Below are 20,270 nucleotides of genomic sequence, written 5' to 3'. Positions count from 1 at the left end.
AGGTAAATGGCGTTTCCGTGCGCTGCTCTGGTTCCCAGAAGCGGCTTAGTCATGCTGGCCACGTGACCTGGAAGCTGTACGCCGGCTCCCTCGGCCAATAAAGCGAGATGAGCGCCGCAACCCCAGAGTCGTCAGCGACTGGACCTAACAGTCAGGGGTCCCTTTACCTTTACCTTTTTACATTTAACCGCTGCCCGTGTGTGGCACTACGACTGGGCCCGCAATAAACAAACCAACTTCGTGGTGAGCTCCCCTGCCGCGCACTGGAGAATGGCAAGAGAGAAAGGCAACTTCCTCCCAGAAAAAGAACAACTGGGTATATGATGCTCTGTTAACACCACTCCTGTTTTGAAGTGATGCAGTACTCCTGACACCCCACTCTCTGGTCCTTAGCTGTGAAGTGAGGAGGGAGCAACAACACAGAGGGATACCCTCCTTCTCTCCCGCCCCCCACCGCCCTTCCCAACTCTCCAGCTGCCTATTTGTCTCCTTAATCTCATCAACATTCCTCCACATTCTTTATGTCCCCCCTTCTGCAAAGCGGGGGATCTTTATCAGGAGCCGCAGGTTCCCACACTCCTCTCTGAGCTAAAGGCTCGCTGGATGGATGGTGGGAGGGCCCGGCTGCACAGGAGAATTCCACAGCCAAAGCCTTTTCTCCATGTTTGGAGTTTTTCAAAAAAGGATGCAAGATGCCTTTCTAAATAAAGATGCTCCAGGCAGCGCTCAGTTTCCTTGAGAAAGGTGCTGGGGTTCAAGCCTGCCTGGGAACCAGGATTCTGACCTGCCATCACCCAATCCCTCATGAGATGTTTGGTAAGGGAAAAACACAGTCTTCTTGCTACTTCCAATATTCCAATACCAAAGTGTCACATCCAACGCACAAACACACCAGAGTCCCGGGCGAAGGAAAGCCCGGCTCAAACTAAAGAAGCCCCGTCATGATCCAAATGAAAGCTTCCAAAACTGAAATACAGTGGTACCTCAGGTTATGTACTTATTTCGTTCCGGAGGTCTGTTCTTAACCTGAAACTGTTCTTAACCTGAAGCACCACTTTAGCTAATGGGGCCTCCTGCTGCTGCTGCACTGCTGGAGCATGATTTCTGTTCTCATCCTGAAGCAAAGTTCTTAACCCGAGGTACTATTTCTGGGTTAGCGGAGTCTGTAATCTGAAGCGTATGTAACCTGAAGCGTATGTAACGCGAGGTACCACTGTACAATGGTACCTCAGGTTACAGAGGTTACACAGCGGCAGCGGGAGGCCTCATTAGCTAAAGTGGTACCTCAGGTTAAGAACAGTTTCAGGTTAAGAACGGACCTCCAGTAAAATGTGAAGTTTTTTATGGTTAAAGTAAGTGGGGGGGGGGGAAGATGGTTAGAAATTATGATATATGTAAACTGCTAAAGATGAAGTAAAATGAAAATCAGATAGGTGGGACTTGGGGAAGCCCACTTAACAATGTTTAGAAAAATAAGGATATGACAAGAATTTGTTTCTATTGTTTGTCTTTTCTGTTTGTGTTTTTTATTTGTGTTATAAAATGAATAATTTTTTTTGAAAAAGAAAGAAAGAATGGACCTCCGGAACGAATTAAGTACTTAACCCGAGGTACCACTGTATACACCCACTGACTGCTGTGTGTTCTTGGGCAAAGGCAAAGCTTTAGCATCCTCAGTCAGGCATGTTTTCAGCGCCAGGACTCAGTTCCACAGAGAGCCAGGGTGGCATCGTGGCTTACAGATTGCACTATGGCCAGAGAGACCCAGGTTCAATGCACTGCTCTCACCTTGCGCCGGTCACACTTTCTGCGCACAGCCAACCTCACGAGTGGGGAAACCAGGTGCATATAAGCCTGAGCTCCACTGAGGACGCGCGGAAGGAAAAAATGTAATAAATAAAATAATGAATGAACTGAACCCACTATAACTCATTCAGTAGATCATTCAGTAATCACAGGGTCATGGGTTCAAGTCCCACGCTGGGCAAAAGATTCCTACATTGCAGGGGGCTGGACTAGATGACCCTTGGGGTCCCTTCCAACTCTGATTCTAAGTAATGATTGAGCACATCGGACCATGGGCCAAGTGTTATTTTGCTCACTGCTAAAAACGAAGATCATGGCCACTGGTCGCATCACCTCCTGGAAAATAGAAGGGGAAGAAATGGAGGCAGTGAGAGATTTTACTTTCTTGGGCTCCATGATCACTGCAGATGGTGACAGCAGTCACGAAATTAAAAGACGCCTGCTTCTTGGGAGGAAAGCAATGACAAACCTAGACAGCATCTTAAAAAGCAGAGACATCACCTTGCCAACAAAGGTCCGTATAGTTAAAGCCATGGTTTTCCCAGTAGTGATGTATGGAAGTGAGAGCTGGACCATAAAGAAGGCTGATCACTGAAGAATTGGTGCTTTTGAATTCTGGTGCTGGAGGAGACTCTGGAGAGTCCCATGGACTGCAAGAAGATCAAACCGATCCATTCTTAAGGAAATCAGCCCTGAGTGCTCACTGGAAGGACAGACCCTGAAGCTGAGGCTCCAATACTTTGGCCACCTCATGAGAAGAGAAGACTCCCTGGAAAAGACCCTGATGTTGGGAAAGATGGAGGGCACAAGGAGAAGGGGGCGACAGAGGACGAGATGGTTGGACAGTATTCTCGAAGCTACCAACATGAGTTTGACCAAACTGCGGGAGGCAGTGGAAGATAGGAGTGCCAGGCGTGCTCTGGTCCATGGGGTCACGAAGAGTCGGACACGACTAAACGACTAAACAACAACAACAAAGTAGTCCAAGAAGCCCTTTATGGCTCACTCGGCTCATGCAAGCTCTCATTTCATTTAACCCACAACTCTCCAAACGGCATTAGGTTCCTTTCTCTAGACAATTTTATTTCATTACCCCACTGGGCCAACAACTGATTTCTGAAAAGTTATGAAGTGTTACCTAAGGCTAACATTCATCCAATGCTTTACCAACTGCACTGGCTCCCGGTGGAGTACAGGGTCAGGTTTAAGGTGCTGGTTTTGACCTTTAAAGCCCTATGCGGTCTAGGACCCGCGTACCTACAGGACCGCCTCTCCTGGTATGTCCCACAGAGGACCTTAAGGTCCACAAATGACAACATTTTGGAGGTCCCAGGTCGCAAGGTGGTTAGATTGGTCTCAACTAGGGCCAGGGCCTTTTCAGCACTGGCCCCAACGTAGTGGAGCGCTCTGTCACAAGAGATTGGGCCCTGCGGGACTTGACATCTTTCCGCAGGGCCTGCAAGACAGAGCTGTTCCTCCTGACCTTTGGTTTGGACTCAGTCTGACCCTTATGTTTCCCTCCCCTTATGATTTGATCTATGGGCTACTTTTAAAACAAGGCTGCATTTTAAATTGCATTTTAACCTGTATTTTAAATGTTTGTTTGTTTTCTTTCTCTTTCCCCCCTATTATGTTATTGCTGTGATTTTATTGGTGTTAGCCGCCGTGAGCCCAGCTTTGGCCGGGTATAAATAAAATTTATTATTATTATTATCTGCCCTTGGGAGCTAGCTGTTGGTCTCTGGTACTTCGAGGTTGGCACTCTGCACATCCTCAGAGATGTTCGCCTCTATGATCTGAAGATGTTATCTTCAAATTCTAAAGATGGGAGATGGAGCAAGCTTGTTTTTTCTTGCTCTGGAGCGCCGGAACCGAACCAATGGATTCAGGTTACAAGGAAAATGAGATACCAACTAAACACCAGGAAGAACTTTCTGGCGGGAAGAGCTGTTCAACAGTGGAACGGATTCCCTCAGGAGGTTGTGGACTCTCCTTCCTTGGAGGTTTTTAAGCAGAGTTTGGGTGGCCATCCGTCATGGATGCTTTTGCTCAGATTCCTGCATTTGCGGGGGGTTGGACTAGATAACCCTCAGGGTACTTCACAAATTCACAGCCTCAGATTCAAAACAGGGGCGCACTGAGAAATTTGCTATCTTCTTGTGACGCTTCCCTCACCAGTCCTGTCCCTGTGAAAGTCGTTTTCAGGATCACTGCATCGCCCCAGACGAACGGCACCCCCCTTCCCTTCCCCTCTGCTCTCCACACACACCAAGATTTGCATCCATCCATCAGCACAGACCTTATCCAAGCAATTTCAGCAGCCGCGCACATTCTCTGGGGAAAGAGGAAGAGAAAAATCGATAAGCCGTTTCCCTCGCTTCGGGTTCTTCACCAATCTCTGAAAAGCACCAAGGAAAACAGAGACCGGCAAGTGCTTTATCTCTCGCCGAGCCGGCAGCTCGCACAATGCTTTTTAAAAAAAAAAGAAAGAAAAGAAAATAGAAATTTGGGGTCAAATCTGCTGGGGTCCAAGGGAACGGGTGTTCGTTGACTCTGCAAAACAGAGCGCAGAAGCAGCAGCCCAGGAAAAGAGGCAAAGGTTAGCTATACTTTTCCTCCAGCACTTTCCACAAACCAGGGGAAGAAACCAGAACCATGGAAGTAGAATTATCAATTCATGCCCGAGGAAGTGTGTTTTTATATATAACTTGAAAGCTTGCATAATCGTATACCAAGCTATGTTGTTCCGGTAAAAAAAAGCATATTTTACCTGCTTTGTATTTCCAGTGCTTTGGGGGAAATGACAATAAAACACACACACAGAGGGCCAGACTAGACAAGCTAAAGGTGTGAGGTTTAATATGCCCATTTCCCACCCCCTTCTAAATTTAAGCTGCTAAGAAAATAAGAGGATATTGATGGGTACATTGGTGTGCAATGGAGTCGGACAAGGGTTCAGCTTCCTTCGGAAACTTCCCTCTGGAGACAAGTAGCAGCTTTAGAGGGGCAGGATGGAAAAAACCCTCCCCACACCCCACATTTCCCAACTTCTCCCCTGTGGCTGTTATTCTGGGGAAAAAACAACACTGGAGACAGTGAAGTGAAACCACCTGGCTGCCTTCAAGATCTCACCCAGTTTGGTCCTCTGTCATCCTCCACATCCTTCCGGAAACTCAACCACAATGTGCCTTTTGCTTAAACCCTTAGCTCCACAAAACAATCCCCGACCAAACCCAACAGTGATGCAGCTTCAACATCTGTCGTTCTGCCTGGACACTGAGGTCCAGCGCCGAGGGCCTTCTGGCAGTTCCCTCGCTGCGAGAAGCCAAGTTACAGGGAACCAGGCAGAAGGCCTTCTCGGTAGTGGCACCCGCCCTGTGGAACCCCCTCCCACCAGATGTCAAAGAGAAAAACAACTACCAAACTTTTAGAAGACATCTGAAGGCAGCCCTGTTTAGGGAAGCTTTTAATGTTTAACAGACTATTGTATTTTAATAATTTGTTGGAAGCCGCCCAGAGTGGCTGGGGGAAACCCAGCCAGATGGGCGGGGTATAAATAATAAATTATTATTATTATTATTATTATTATTATTATTAATCTCCATTCGTGAAGTTTGTGATCTCTTTCAGTTTCTGCCTTCTGGAAGAAGGTACAGGGTTACAAAGACTAGGACTAGCCACCTGAGAAACAGTTTCTATCCAAATGCGATTTTGGTTTTAAACGCAGTGTAAGGTAGTCTCTATGGGAGTATATTGTATTTAATTATGGGGTATCAGAGTTTTTAGGGGGTCAACCAGGCTGGGATAGTTGGGATAGCAGGCTTGCTGGTTTTTGAATGTCTGATGTAGATTTTTTCAATTTCGTTGTTCTGCATAGGACAATGACAATAAAGATTATCGTATCGTATTATCGTTTTGTAAGTGGGGTGGGTGGAGAACCTGTGGTCCTGATCATTATTGTCAGGGGCTCAGGAGCAGAAGCACAAGGGAGAGAGGAAATGGAGAGCGAAGGGGAAGAATCTGAGGGCAGCGTAGGGGAGTATGACAGTGACCCGAGAGATTCCATGAGCTTCTCCAGCGAATCAGAAGATTCCCAGAAGGGGGCGCCGATGGTCAGGGCAAGAGGGGTCCCAGGGGGGACGCACCAGAAACAAGGGGCCAGCGGGGACTCCCAAAGCAGCAGCGGGAGATCAGGACCAGCTTCCCCACCAGAGCGTAGTGGGGGGGAAGAGTCACATGTGTCAGGACCAGCGTCTCCTCCAGCGGGGAGAGAAGATGAGTCAGGGCTGACCACGCCTCCATCGGAGAGTGGGGGAGCGGAGGGGAGGTCAGTTCCAGCTAGCCTCCCCGAAGGGGGAAGCAGTGACAGGAGCAGTGTAACGGTCAGGAGGAAGGTTGCCGGCTGGGCGCGCGCGCCAAGTTCGAATGTACAGGCGCGCGGGACAGCAGAAAACCCGGATTGGGAACCAGGTCCTAAAGCCTGCCGGAGGCAGGGGGAAGAGTCAGGGGACTCAGCGTCAGAAGAGTCTAGGAAGGGCGAGACCCCAACGGACAGGCGGACCCAGAGGAGGAAAGAACAAAGGAAGAGGTGGAGCAAGGCTAGAGTCTTAAACTGGTGTCTGGGGGGAGGAGATTCAGACGGAGCTTCAGCGGTCTAGAGTTTGAGACGTAGGGCTGCACGCTGCGGCTGTGGAAGTGACACTGAACTTCAATAAAGACTTTCGTACTTAACAACGAAGCGGCGTTGGTCCTTTGTGAGCTGGGACCTCGGGCAGCTCTGACAATTATATTTGGGGCTGATGGGAGAGGGAGTCCGACCTGGCCTGGAGGGCCTCAGGTTTCCCACTCCTGCTATAAAGCATCACATAGTGAGATGGAGGCAAATAAACAGCAATGGCGAACTGAAACACACTTTCCCATTGTTCCCATGAAATCCAGCTATGGAACAGAAACACTCGTCACACGGAAAACCTGTAGCAACTCAACTCTTTAAGTGGGTCTCTTATAGTGGAATTGGGTTTTGGTTAAAAACCACCACCACAACAAATGAAATAGGCTTTTACATTCTACACCAGGGTTTCCCAAACTTGAGTCTCCCGCTGTTTTTGGACTACGACCCCCATCTTCTCTAGCCAGCAGGACAAGTGGTCAGGGATGATGGGAACTGTAGTTGGAGACCCAAGTTTGGGGAAACCCTGTTCTAGACATACAGTGGTACCTCCAGTTACGAACTTAATTCGTTCCGGAGGTCCATTCTCAACCTGAAACCGCTCGTAACATGAGGCGCGCTTTCGCTAATGGTGCCTCCCGTTGCCGCCGCGCTGCCGGCACTCAACTTCCACTTGCATCCCGGGGCAAAGTTTGCAACCCAGAGCATCTATTTCCGGGTTAGCGGAGCTCATAACCTGCAGCATTCGCAAGGGGGGGCGGTACATAACACGAGGTACCACTGTACAGTGGTACTTCGGGTTAAGTACTTAATTCGTTCTGGAGGTCCGTTCTTAAACTGAAACTGTTCTTAACCTGAAGCACCACTTTAGCTAATGGGGCCTCCCGCTGCCGCCGCTGCACAAATTTCTGTTCTCATCCTGAAGCAAAGTTCTTAACCTGGTACTATTTCTGGGTTAGCGGAGTCTGTAACCTGAAGCGTCTGTAACCCGAGGTACCACTGTATAGGAAAATGCCCACACTCCCAATCTCCAACCCATTTGCAGCTGATGGATTGGTTTTGGCTACTTTTTTCAGGGGGGGGAACGCTCACCACAATGGCTTCCTTCCACCCCTTTTCTCTTTTGGATTTTAAAACGGTTGCCTGCTGTGATATCAGAAGTGGTGCCTTTCACTGCTTAAACGGAGGCTGCTGCCGGAGGCCGCGGCGGCAGCTGGAGGAGAGCCTCATTCCGGAGGGACGCATTTGTCAGTGCGCTTGCGAGGAGAAGAAATAAATGGCAGGGGACATCGCAAGTGACTTGCACAAAATGAAGCTCTGGGCCAGACATGATGCCAAGGTATCTGGGAGAAGCCTGCATGATTCAGGACAGCCCAAAGCCTGTTTGGAGGGGGGAGAGTCACCGATCCTTTATTCGTTATAGGCATACTGGGAACTGTCAGCACATGAGCAGCATAGCTGGCAGGAACCTGGGCAAAACCAAAGCACTGGTCTGGACGTGACGCTGGGTAGCCTTGCGGGAAGCAGTACAGTCGTACCTTGGGTTAAATATGCTTCAGGTTGAGCGTTTTCAGGTTGCGCTCTGCGTCGACCCAGAAGTAACAGAACACGTTAGTTCTGGGTTTTGCAGCTCGCACATGCACAGACGCTCAAAATGATGTCATGCGCATGCGCAGAAGCGGCGAATTGCGACCCGCGCATACGCAGTTGCAGATTGCATTCTACTCAGGATGCGAATGGGGCTCCGGAATGGATCCCGTTCGCATCCAGATGTACCACTGTATTCTGGAGGGAGGAATGTCTAATTTTGGGTGGGCCAAGACTTTATTTCAAGGTGCAAACAGTCCCTTATTCCTCAGTGTGGCCTAGGGGCATGATGCATTTGAGAAACATGCTTCAATGCAGTCCTTTAGGACAGTGTGTGTGTGTGTGTGTGTGTGTGTGTGTGTGTGTCACACACACACACGTTAGGGCTGGTTGATATATCAATATATCGTCCAAAACCGGTTTGAAGTTCATATCGTGATATCAGTTTCGTAATTTTTTGACCTGGCAATATATCGCGAATCACGGTGTGTGTTAGGGCTGGGCGATATATCATCCAAAACTGGTTCATATCGTGATAATCTGTTTCATAATTTTTGACCTGGCAATATATCGTGAATCATGGTATACAATATGTGCGCTATGCAAAAATCACAATGTGGGGGAAACCGTGAAGCCAGCCAGTGCTTCTCTCGATTCCTGCAGGCCCTGTTAACTCTGCCGGCTCAGCTGTTCCCTGCCTCATTCAGGGGGGCAGCGAATCACAATAGCAGGCGCCGGCAAAAATCACAATGCGGGGAAAACTGTGAAGCCAGCCGATGCCTGTCTACATAGCTCCATCCTTATTTCAGACACTGTGATATAACAGTATATTGCATTTTTAAGCTGGTGATATACAGTGGTGAAGGGACGCAGGTGGCGCTGTGGGTTAAACCACAGAGCCTAGGACTTGCCGATCAGAAGGTCGGCGGTTCGAATCCCTGCAACAAGGTGAACTCCCATTGCTCGGTCCCTGCTCCTGCCAACCTAGCAGTTCGAAAGCACGTCAAAGTGCAAGTAGATAAATAGGTACCGCTCCGGCAGGAAGGTAAACGGCATTTCCGTGTGCTGCTCTGGTTCGCCAGAAGTGGCTTAGTCATGCTGGCCACATGACCCGGAAACTGTACGCCGGCTCCCTCGGCCAATAAAGCGAGATGAGCGCCGCAACCCCAGAGTCGGTCACGACTGGACCTAAAGGTCAGGGGTCCCTTTACCTTTACTATACAGTGGTACCTCAGGTTACAGATGCTTCAGGTTATAGACGCTTCAGGTTACAGACTCCGCTAACCCAGAAATAGTACCTTGGGTTAAGAACTTTGCTTCAGGATGAGAACAGAAATTGTGTGGCAGCAGTGGGAGGCCCCATTAGCTAAAGTGGTGCTTCAGGTTAAGAACAGTTTCAGCTTAAGAACGGACCTCTGGAACAAATTAAGTTCTTAACCCGAGGTACCACTGTATTACGATGCTGTAAACCAGATATCGGCCAGCCTTAGTGTGTGCATATCCAAGGGTTCTGATTCCCAGTCATGGAGGGTGCATGATATGGGGTGGTCTTAAGCTTATTTTGGGGTACAGGGCCATGCGAACATCAGTCCCTTATTCAGGCTGGTGTGCTGAATAAGGAACCAGGAACCAACCTTTGCCTCACATACAGCAGCTCACGAGACCCAAGCTAGACCGAAAGAGGTGCAAGAGTGGTTGCACTGGTACAAGACAACCCACTTAAGACTATGAAACCATTTGTAGTCCCAGCAGCGCTGTCATTCCTGCCCCCCGCCTCCCCCAAAGGACTACTGTTCTCCAGAGTCTCTAGAGAAGGATGGCTGTAAAGGAGGAAGAGAACAAACGGAACAGAACAACAGTACAGATGGCATTCCTCCTTTGCGAGGAAAGAAAAACCACGGGTACCTATTCAAAGCTACTCATCAGTTCTTTATATGGTCAGGGATTGGGGCGGGGGAGAAAACCTCTGCAAACCACTGCCCAGAAGACCAGACCAAGCCTTTGGAGAAATTACACGCCACCAGGAGTTTTTTGGGGGGGATTTTAATTAGAAAGTGACCAATGGCATCCACCACCTGCAATTACGGACAGGTGGATCGGTCAAGTTTGCACAAGTTCATCCTGGATGCGTGTTCCATCCTGTTTCCACTTTAATGTTCACATTTTAAAACCGGTGCCAAGAAAACCCCACCGTATTTAAATTCATCTTTTATCTCAAAGCACACATTTCTAAATGCATTTTATCCTAAAATACACTTCTCGGCTGAAAAAAGGGGAGAATAAGGAAATAAAATTCAGAGAAGCGCAGAAGTGGGAGAATAATTATGTTCCGATCAGTGGATTTTAGCCTGGGAGACACGAATTAGGTGGGCTTGCTTAAAAATGCGGACCGAACAAAATCTGCCCTCATCCCTATCTGTAATGCAGTGAGATAACACACACACACACAAACAAACAAACATAATAAAGGATGTCAAATTACATATTGCCAGGGAAGGACGAAGGCAATCAAAGTTTCCTTATGGAAATAGTAGAGTTGTGGTGTTGTTGTTTATAAAGGCTGGGAGAGGGCTTTTGTGGAGACCCAAGCCCAGAAGGGCTTCACCTGAGGTAGGCTATTCATGGTCCTCAGCTTTGCCTCTGGAACAAGATTTTAAGATGGAACGAATAGGGGGGCTTAAGGTGAGCCACGAAACTTGACTGCAGTTTCCAGGACTCAACACGGAAATAACCTAAGCATTAACAAAAGAGTGAGCCCCTGGGCAGCAGCAATTGACCCCTGCGCTATTGGGGATTATGGATTCGCTGCAATTTCCAAACAGACCGGAGCTTCTCGCTTCGAAATAAAAACACACCACATTTCCCAAAGGAAGCATTTGGGAATGACGAGTTGAAAAACTAACACCAAGAGGTGCAGGATTTGAATGGTCGCACTTGTTTCCTCCTCGTTATTAGCTTTAAAATAGTTTCAGGGTAAAAGCAGCGATGGAACTGAGAACCCTGCTTTTTAAAAAAAGCTAACAAGAGACAGTGGGAGAGAATTAGAACAGGGGTCAGCAAACTTTTTCAGCAGGGGGCCGGTCCACTGTCCCTCAGACCTTGTGGGAGGCCGGACTATTTTTTTGGGGGGGGGTGAACGAATTGCTATGCCCCACAAATAACCCAGAGATGCATTTTAAATAAAAGGACACATTCTACTCATGTAAAGACACGCTGATTCCCAGACCGTCCGCGGGCCGGATTTAGAAGGCCAGATTGGGCTGGATCCTGGCCCCGGGCCTTAGTTTGCCCACCCATGAATTAGAACATCCACTGTTGCTCCTAGCAGGAAGACTTAACGTTCCTTTACATTCTCGCCACCCTCCCTCCAGACTTGCAGCCCTTGCAATGCAATAAATTAAGCAGCTGTAAGTCCTATTCTCCCTTGCAGACAGTTTCTGTGCTCAGAAATGTTCCTAATCAATTACTTTGGGCATGTGAGCACAACCACCCAAGTGCTCAAATCTCAGAGGGTTTCTGCTCCAAACCAGCCAAGGGCAGGCACATCCTTCCAAGAGCATTCAGAGCTGCTTTGCCGGACCAGACTGAAAACCCACCCATTCTGGAGCAGGATTGCAGGGGCTGTTGAAGGAATGTCTGAGCCCTGGGTGGAACGAGAGGCTTCATTTATCCCGCCAGTAGCATAACCCCTTCCTTGCTGCATGGCAAAGCGCATATGAAACAGGACGGCTAATTTCAAAAGTCCTTTGGGATGTGGCAAGCATGGGTGTCCTACCCCACAACATTTCTCTGATGAAAATAGGGGCGTCCTATTCCATGATTGGGTGGTCTAAACCACAGAGCCTAGGGCTTGCCGATCAGAAGGTCGGCGGTTTGAATCCCCGTAATGGGGTCAGCTCCCGTTGCTTGGCTTGCACCTGCCAACCTAGCAGTTCGAAAGCACGTCAAAGTGCAAGTAGATAAATAGGTACCGCTCCAGCGGGAAGGTAAATGGCGTTTCCGTGCACTGCTCTGGTTCGCCAGAAGCGGCTTAGTCATGCTGGCCACATGACCCGGAAGCTGTACGCCGGCTCCCTCAGCCAGTAAAGCAAGATGAGTGCCGCAACCCCAGAGTCGTCCGCGACTGGACCTAATGGTCAAGGGTCCCTTTATTCCAGGATTATAATCACCATAACAACAACAACAACAATTTTATTATTATACCCCACCCATCTGACCGGTCTGTCCTAGCCACTCTGGGCCGCTTCCAACATCTATTAAAAACATCATTAAGCATTGAAAAACTTCCTTATACAGGGCTGCCTTCAGATGGCTTCTAAAGGTTGTATAGTTCCATATCTCCTTGGCTCGGGGGTCGCCTAACTCCATACCCTCCTACATTTCTCCAATGAAAATAGGGACATCCTAAGGAAAAGTGGGACATTCTGGGATCAAATCAAAAGCTGGGACAGCTTCTGTAAATCCAGGACTGTCCCTGGAAAATAGGGATACTTGGAGGGTCTGGTGTGTCAGTCAGTGTTCAGAGGCAAAAATCCCTCTACAGAAGTAAGGTAAAGGACCCCTGGACAGTTAAGTCCAGTCAAAGGCGACTCTGGGGTTGTGGCGCTCATCTCACTTTCAGGCCGAGGGAGCTGGCGTTTGTCCACAGACAGCTTTCCAGGTCATGTGGCCAGCATGACTAATCCACTTCTGGCACAACGGGACACAGTGATGGAAACCAGAGTGCACGGAAACGCTGTTTACCTTCCCGCCACAGTGGCACCTATTTATCTACTTACACCGGTGTGCTTTCGAACTGCTAGGTTGGCAGAAGCTTGGACAGAGCAACGGGAGCTCACTCTGCTGCGGGGATCAGCAAGTCCAAGAGGCTCAGTGTTTTGGACCACAGCGCCACCCCTCCTGTGACATTAAGAAGCCCTTTCTATCCTGGCTCATATCTGAGGGATGGGGAACCTGGGGCCAGCCACATGTTGCTAGGAGCAACATCCCAGCCTACCAGCTAGGACTTGGGAATCTATCGATGTCCGGTGTGCCACAGGTTGTCCACGCCTTTCCAAGCCGATGGTGGACACCGTCCCTAACATCTGGCCAAAAGAAACAGCCTCTCATCTCCAAGTGCAGTTTTCGGTCATTAGCACACACAGCTTAATAGGACACTGATAGACCAACCCTCCGCCAGTTTGCCCCGAGCCTAGCTGATCCATTACGAAGCATTTCTGCGGCTCTCCTCACTTGGCCAGACTGCAGCGTCTGTGGCTGCAGCTCGCTCGCCTGTTAGCCACGGAACGTTTGCCAGCTCCAAACAACGCTCGCGTCTCTGCGCCGTTAGCTTTGTGATCGTTTTGTGCACTGCGCTCCGGCCTCCCACAGCAGGAGGATTGTTTGCTCGCTTCCTCCTCCCACAGCCCAAGGAAGAGACGCTCTTTTCTCTACCCAGACAGAAGAGCCTTTCTGCAGCCTCCCAAAGAGCCACCGGCAATGTCGCCACAGCTGCACTGCACACAGGAGAGCCCTTTACGCAACTCAACAAAAGCAGGCGGGAGGTGCCGTGCCAAGCGAAGGCTCTGGCCGTGCCAATCGTGAGGCTGCGAAGTTAATAAATGCAAAAGCTGGAGCCGAGGCAGGGAAAAGAAGAAGCCCCGGTAGTTTGGATGACCCTTCGCTCAAAACAAAACAAAAAATGGGGACATTTATCCTACACATCATGGCCAAAGCATTGCATCTTCTTCTGCTCCTCCTCTGTAGCATCAAGGCTGAAGCACAACATCGCCCCTTCTCTCGCATATGGAAAACCACAAAGAAATGGTTTTTTTGGGGGAGGGAAGGGGTTACAAATAAAAGGCAAAAGGCATAAAAGGCAGCCAGGCTGAGCCAGACAACCCCCAGAATCGCTTCCAGGATCCAGCTGCTTTTAAAATGCTGGCAAGAACTGAACGTTCCCTCTTTGCAGGCAAAGAAAGTACAAAACGGGCCCTTCTCCCCTTACATTCCTTCCAGGGGCGAGGTCTGCTGTCGGATCCGGAGCTTTTTGTGCCTCATTCATTCTTGGCCTCACCCTGAATCTCAGAATTCATTCTGTACCTTCTCACAGGTACACCTAGGCAGGTGCTACCAGGAAACAGGACACCAAAAATAAAGAGGCCACAGAGTAGATAGGAAGGCAGTACTTTAATTACTGCAGGTGGGGGGAGGGAAGAGGCAGGGAGGGGTCCTTAAATGAAATTGGAAAGATCCAACATCATGATTTCCACCCCCACCCAATTTTAGCCAGATCATGTTATCCCCCTATAACCTTTTCAAAAAAGTAGGTAAAGCAGGCCAGTCCCACATAATCCAGAAAGGCTTATGAACGGTGTTATAGTTGCGGGGGGAAATTTTATGTAAGGGATATCCGAGATGGGATTTGAAGCAGGTCTCAGCAGCAGAACCACCTTGTGATGCTGGTGCCCAGCTCTGGGAGAAGCAAACTCTGAGCATATACAAAGAGTCTTTCTCTCGCCACCAGTTCATCACAACTGCTCCCGCCCACACCAAAGGGCTTGATGTGTAACTAGGTTTTTCTAGACCAGGATCCAAGTACCAGTGCTTAGCCGAAGCATATGAAGTCATACGAAAGAGAGATTTCCCCCTTACCGCATTTGAGATTAAGGGAAAGGGTTTTCCAGAGAACAGCACAGGCTTGAGCCTTGGGGTAAAGTTATAATAATCCCAAGAACGCATGCAAGGAGAATGCTGGAAAACACTGTGCGAGTGTTAACGGCAATTTCTGGAGCCAAGAGAAAAAGGGAACCTGATAATCCTTTGTGGAAGTCAGTGGGGGAAAATTTTTTAAGCCTGACGGTGGTTTAACTCAGAGTGTTTCCCAAACTTGGGTGTCCAGCTGTATTTGGACTACAACTCCCATCATCCCTAGCTAGCAAGCATGATGGGAGTTGTAGTCCAAAAACAGCAGGAGACCTAAGTTTGGGAAACACTGGTTTAACTAATGCTCCAAGTTAAAACTATAAGGGAGGAAAGTATCCATCTGAACACACGCGAAGCACAAAACTTCCAAACCAGGCAGGTGTCGCCAGGAAAGAAAGCTCTTCCAAGCAAGGTTAGGAATGGTCAAGGAAAACAAGGAAACAAACAAATACCGTATTTTTTGCTCTATAAAACTCACTTTTTCCCTCCTAAAAAGTAAGGGGAAATGTGTGTGCGTCTTAAGGAGCGAATGCAGGCTGCGCAGCTATTCCAGAAGCCAGAACAGCAAGAGGGACTGCTGCTTTCACTGCGCCGCAATCCCTCTTGCTGTTCTGGCTTCTGAGATTCAGAATATTTTTTTTCTTGTTTTCCTCCTCCAAAAACTAGGTGCGTCTTGTGGTCTGGTGCGTCTTATAGAGCGAAAAATACGGTAAGCTGTCCCTTGTATGGAAGTGGTGCTAAAACTCCTGGAATCATTCAGAGGGCACATTCATTTAGGTAAACAGGAATATGTCGCAAAAACCCTCAACTGGGACAGGCAAAATTCACCCCAGTTATCAGTTCCAGAGCGCTCCCTGCCCCCACCCAAGTTTCTGCTCCTCACTCACCTGATGTGTCCCACATGTTGAGTTCGATGCGCTGCTTTTCGATCTCAAAACTGGCCGTGTAGTTCTCAAACACCGTGGGGACATAGTTCTGCAAGGGAGGGGCAGCAGAGACAACAGAATGCATGAAGCCACAGAATCGGGGGCCATGCCGCAGACTGGGATAAACACCCCCCCCTACTGCAAGCACCCCCAACCCAGATCTCACACGCCTCGGCCCCTGACACACTCACGGCCGGACCCCACAACCCAAAAAGCAACGCTCCGTTTTTGAAAGCAAACATTTACGGTGCACGCCTCTGCCTCTGGAAGACCTTTCGTCCTAATTTGTGGTTCGTGTGGGATCCTGGCTATGTTCCAGTAAAAGCAAAAGAGAGGTCCTCCGTGGTAGCTTAGAGGAAGTTCTGCCTCAGGACTCAGCCAAGACACTGAGAAGAGGCTCTAGGTCTTTTATTGCGTTCTGCAACCCTCAGTCCCAGCAGAGGCCGACTTTGTGCAAGGACAAAATTTGGTGCCCCCGCAAAAAAAGAATATTTCTTATTTTCACAATAATTCCTTTTGGTAGAGTTGCTTTCTTACGTAGCTTCTTAGTAGCTACCCTTGTTGTTGTTGTTGTTGTTAATATTATTATTATTATTATTATTATTATTATTATGGCCCTCAGCTAAAGGGAACCAGATGCTCTGCCCTAAATCCAGCTACCCCACAAAGTCAGGCAGGCAGGTTGTTCCGGGTTTCTGACATTCCGCCTGATGTTCCAGCGGTTCCGCAGTTCCATAGTTCCCCTACAGAACCCTAAATCTGCCTCCCAGCTTTGCCTGAACCCGACTCCTCACTTGAACCTCCTCCATCTCCTTCACCCCTCTCAAAATTGTCCCCCCACCCAGACACCCAAACTCTCTTTCTAACCTAACCTGCTAAGTCAGTCTAACCGAAAAAGAGGATTTTTTTGTGGCACCTTGGAAGATGAAGGAATCGATTATGGAAGAACGGGGGAAGTGCCTTGAACCGCCCCCTGTGCGGAGAGTCCCCTCTGGGTCCCTTCAGCCCCCCAAAAACCTACTTTACACCCCACATGACACACACAAACCCTTGCATTTTGACCCTCCACTTCCAGTTCTGTGTGTTTTGCCTCTCCCTGCTCTCATCTCGCCCCTGGCTTTCCCAACAGGTGACACCAGCAGTATCCCTTCCTAAGACCCCCAAATCCCGCAGTCTCCGGCCACATCCGAGGGGACACCCTGCCCAGTGGGCACCGTCTAAAAACACGGGCTCTCCGCCCTCTCGGGACGACGCTGCCGTCGGGGATCCAAGACCTGGGATCTCCTGCAAGCGCGAAGCGGGAGCCAACCCCGCAGAGCTGCGGTTCTTCGACGGCCTTAGACCGGCCGGCCGCCCCCTCGGAGGAACCGGAGACCCCGCTGGCCAACCGGCAGCCCTGCTCGCCTTGCCTGGACGCCGCTCTCCGGCTGCATCTCCCGAGCCCCCCACCCACAATACCCACCCACCGCGACCGTCGGGGGTCCCTTCCGTCCCCTCCGGCTTCCCCGCCCCGTCGGATGTGGCTCCCTCTGCGGGAGGCTGCCTACCCCCCCCCCGCCCCGTACCTCGGGGTAGGTGTCCTTGGCGAAGACGTGGAGCAGCGCCGTCTTGCCGCACTGGCTGTCGCCCACCACCACGATCTTGCAGCGGGCCAGCTGGCTCTCCATGGCGCCTTCCGAGGCCGGCAGGCAAGACGGCGCGGGCCGCCGCTCAGTCCCCGCGCCGGGAAAAGAGCAGGAGCAACATCGCCGCCGCCGTCTCCGCCCGCCTCTCCGCGCTGGCAGACAGGCTCCTGCCGCGGCTCCCCGGCTCCCGATGCCGCACCCCCTGCTCCGCCCTCCCGAGCCCCCGTCTCGCCGCCGGCCCCCTCGCGGCGCTCCTACCCTCCCGTCGCCGGCAGGCGGCGCCCTGGAGCAGGAGTCCCCCCCCCCCCCAGACCAGCCTCGCCGGCGCGTCCGGAGGGTCCCTTTTGCTGATGCGCAACCGGGGGAGCGGGTTTAGCTCCCCCCCCCGGGATACCAATATTTTATTGGAATAAAATATTGGGGTGGCGGAGCCCAAGCAATTGATCACAAAACGCACTGTTTTGAATGGCAATGTCCATCAATGGGGGAAGGCGGACCCTCAAATATTTTAGGGGGGTGGGCGCTGATAAGTTGCTCCTATGTCTCCGCGCCCCCCCCAAAAAGCTCCATCTGCCTCGGTGCAATTCGGATACGAGGCTTCCGTCCATGGTGCAGAACCGCGACCCCCCCAAATCGCCATGTCCCCCCTTTTTTTAAAAAAAAAGCCCCCCCCGCTTGATCATGGAAAGAAAAAGGGGGGAAACTTGCAGGGTCCTTTCCTTTCCGTCTTTTTGCCCCCAGTATCTCCCCGTTCGGGGCCACCACGTGGGGAAAAGAAAAAATGCAATTGCTTTGACGGGCAAACGCAGATCAGTTTCTTGCTCCCCAGCATTTGTGGGGATTTATTGCTAAACCCCACTTTTTTTAAAAAAATAAATCCTGTTGTTTTAAACCCCCCCCCCCGAAATAAGCGCTCTCTCTCAACGTGCTTCCTTTTCCCCCATGAAATGAGAAATTAAGATGCAAAGTAGTTTTTTTTCCATTTTCCCTACCACAGAATTTGGGTGGAGGTGGAGTGTTTAAAAAAAAAAAAGGAAGGGGGAGATGCCACTCCCAAGACAGAGATGCCGTAGTGATGCAGAGAGAGAGAGAGAGAAATTCTCAAAACATTTGCAGAAATAAAAGAGCAGCACACGCGCTTGGCTCCCGGTCGGCGGCGTCATCGCTTCTTTCCTCCTTCGGCCACCGGGGGGCGCCGTTCTTCCCTCAAGCGTTGAGCGAAGGAGGAGGGGGAGGAAACGGTTCTAATTAACGCAACTAATCATGAGAGCTGGGCGAGCCTAAAAATATTTAATTATCCTAGATATTGTGCTCGCTCTGCAGGCCCTCGGCCCCCGCAGAAAATGTTACCCTTCTTTTCTGATTGGGATTAATTTAGAGCATTATCTGAAAATTCACAACCCCTTTTGCTGCCATTAGCACTCAAGACTGCTCTTGGTGAGAAAAACAAGACAGCATCTTAAAAATCGGAGACATCACCTTGCCAACAAAGGTCCGTATAGTTAAAGCTATGGTTTTCCCAGTAGTGATGTATGGAAGTGAGAGCTGGACCATCAAGAAGGCTGATCGCCGAAGAATGGATGCTTTTGAATTATGGTGCTGGAGGAGACGCTTGAGAGTCCCATGGACTGCAAGAAGATCAAACCTCTCCATTCTGAAGGAAATCAGCCCTGAGTGGTCACTGGAAGGACAGATCGTGAAGCTGAGGCTCCAATACTTTGGCCACCTCATGAGAAGAGAAGACTCCCTGGAAAAGACCCTGATGTTGGGAAAGATGGAGGGCACAAGGAGAAGGGGACGACAGAGGACAAGATGGTTGGACAGTGTTCTCGAAGCCACAAACATGAGTCTGACCAAACTGCGGGAGGCATTGGAAGACAGGAGTACCTGGCCTGCTCTGGTCCATGGGGTCACGAAGAGTCGGACACGACTAAACAACAACAAATAGGTATAGGAAACATGATGGTGCAGAAGCTCTCCAATAGCTCTGCTTCAAATGGTAATGGTAGGCTGCCGAGGACATTTGTATCTCAAAGGAGGCTGCCCGCTGTGTCTCTGCATGATTCGCTGCTCTGGTTGTGCCTCTTCCTCTCCTGCCAGGAGGAGGTGGGTAGTTTTACTGCATCGCTCATGACTCTGGGCATGGTCAAAGAACGCAGTGCAGAATCGCCAGCCCCCAAAAGAAACTGCCTCTCTGAATGAGTAACTGTTCTAGCATCGGTTGGGTTGGGGAGTCTGTCTTGGCTGTCAGAAAGGTGGGGAAAACAGATAGCAGGAGGAGAGTTCTTTAAACATGGCTACTGGTATTTTGGTAGTACTCAGGTTCCTGGGGTGGGGTGCGGTGCTAGGGGAGGGGTAGTCCCTTGATGAGGGACACATCCTGCTCCTTCTAGGGTGCTTTAAATAATAATAATAATAATAATAATAATAATAATAATAATAATAATAATAATAATAATAATAAATTTATTTATACCCCGCCCATCTGGCTGGGACGCGGGTGGCGGTGTGGGTTAAACCACAGAGCCTAGGACTTGCTGATCAGAAGATTGGCAGTTCGAATCCCCAAGACGGGGTGAGCTCCCGTTGCTCAGTCCCTGCTCCTGCCCACCTAGCAGTTCGAAAGCACGTCAAAGTGCAAGTAGATAAATAGGTACCGCAATGGCGGGAAGGTAAATGGCATTTCCGTGCACTGCTCTGGTTCGCCAGAAGCGGCTTCGTCATGCTGGCCACATGACCCGGAAGCTGTACGCCGGCTCCCTCGGCCAATAAAGCGAGATGAGCGCCGCAACCCCAGAGTTGGTCACGACTGGACCTAACGGTCAGGGGTCCCTTTACCTTTAACTTTACATCTGGCTGGGCTTCCCCAGCCACTCTGGGCAGCTTCCAACAAAATATTTAAATACTGTAATACATCAAACATTAAAAGCTTCCCTAAACAGGGCTGCCTTCAGATGTCTTTCTAAAAGTCTG

The 20,270-nt window shown here is 49.9% G+C and overlaps 1 protein-coding gene across 1 annotated transcript in view; it reads right to left on the bottom strand.

Moving 5' to 3' along the window:
- RND2 (Rho family GTPase 2) overlaps positions 1 to 17,482 on the bottom strand; it is a 39,520-nt gene extending 22,038 nt beyond the window's left edge. The window contains exons 1-2 of the mRNA XM_053361958.1: positions 17,238 to 17,482; positions 15,634 to 15,721 (exon numbers count right to left, since the gene is read on the bottom strand). Coding sequence (XP_053217933.1) covers positions 15,634 to 15,721; positions 17,238 to 17,339 — 190 coding nt within the window. The 5' untranslated portion in view covers positions 17,340 to 17,482. The remainder of the gene's footprint in view (positions 1 to 15,633; positions 15,722 to 17,237) is intronic.
- Between the last annotated feature and the right edge of the window lie 2,788 nt (positions 17,483 to 20,270).

This window comes from Podarcis raffonei, chromosome 13, assembly GCF_027172205.1.
Source record: "Podarcis raffonei isolate rPodRaf1 chromosome 13, rPodRaf1.pri, whole genome shotgun sequence".
Taxonomy (NCBI): Eukaryota; Metazoa; Chordata; class Lepidosauria; order Squamata; family Lacertidae; genus Podarcis; species Podarcis raffonei.
Note: the sequence above shows the minus strand (reverse complement) of the source record. Positions and strands in the feature narration are given on the sequence as shown.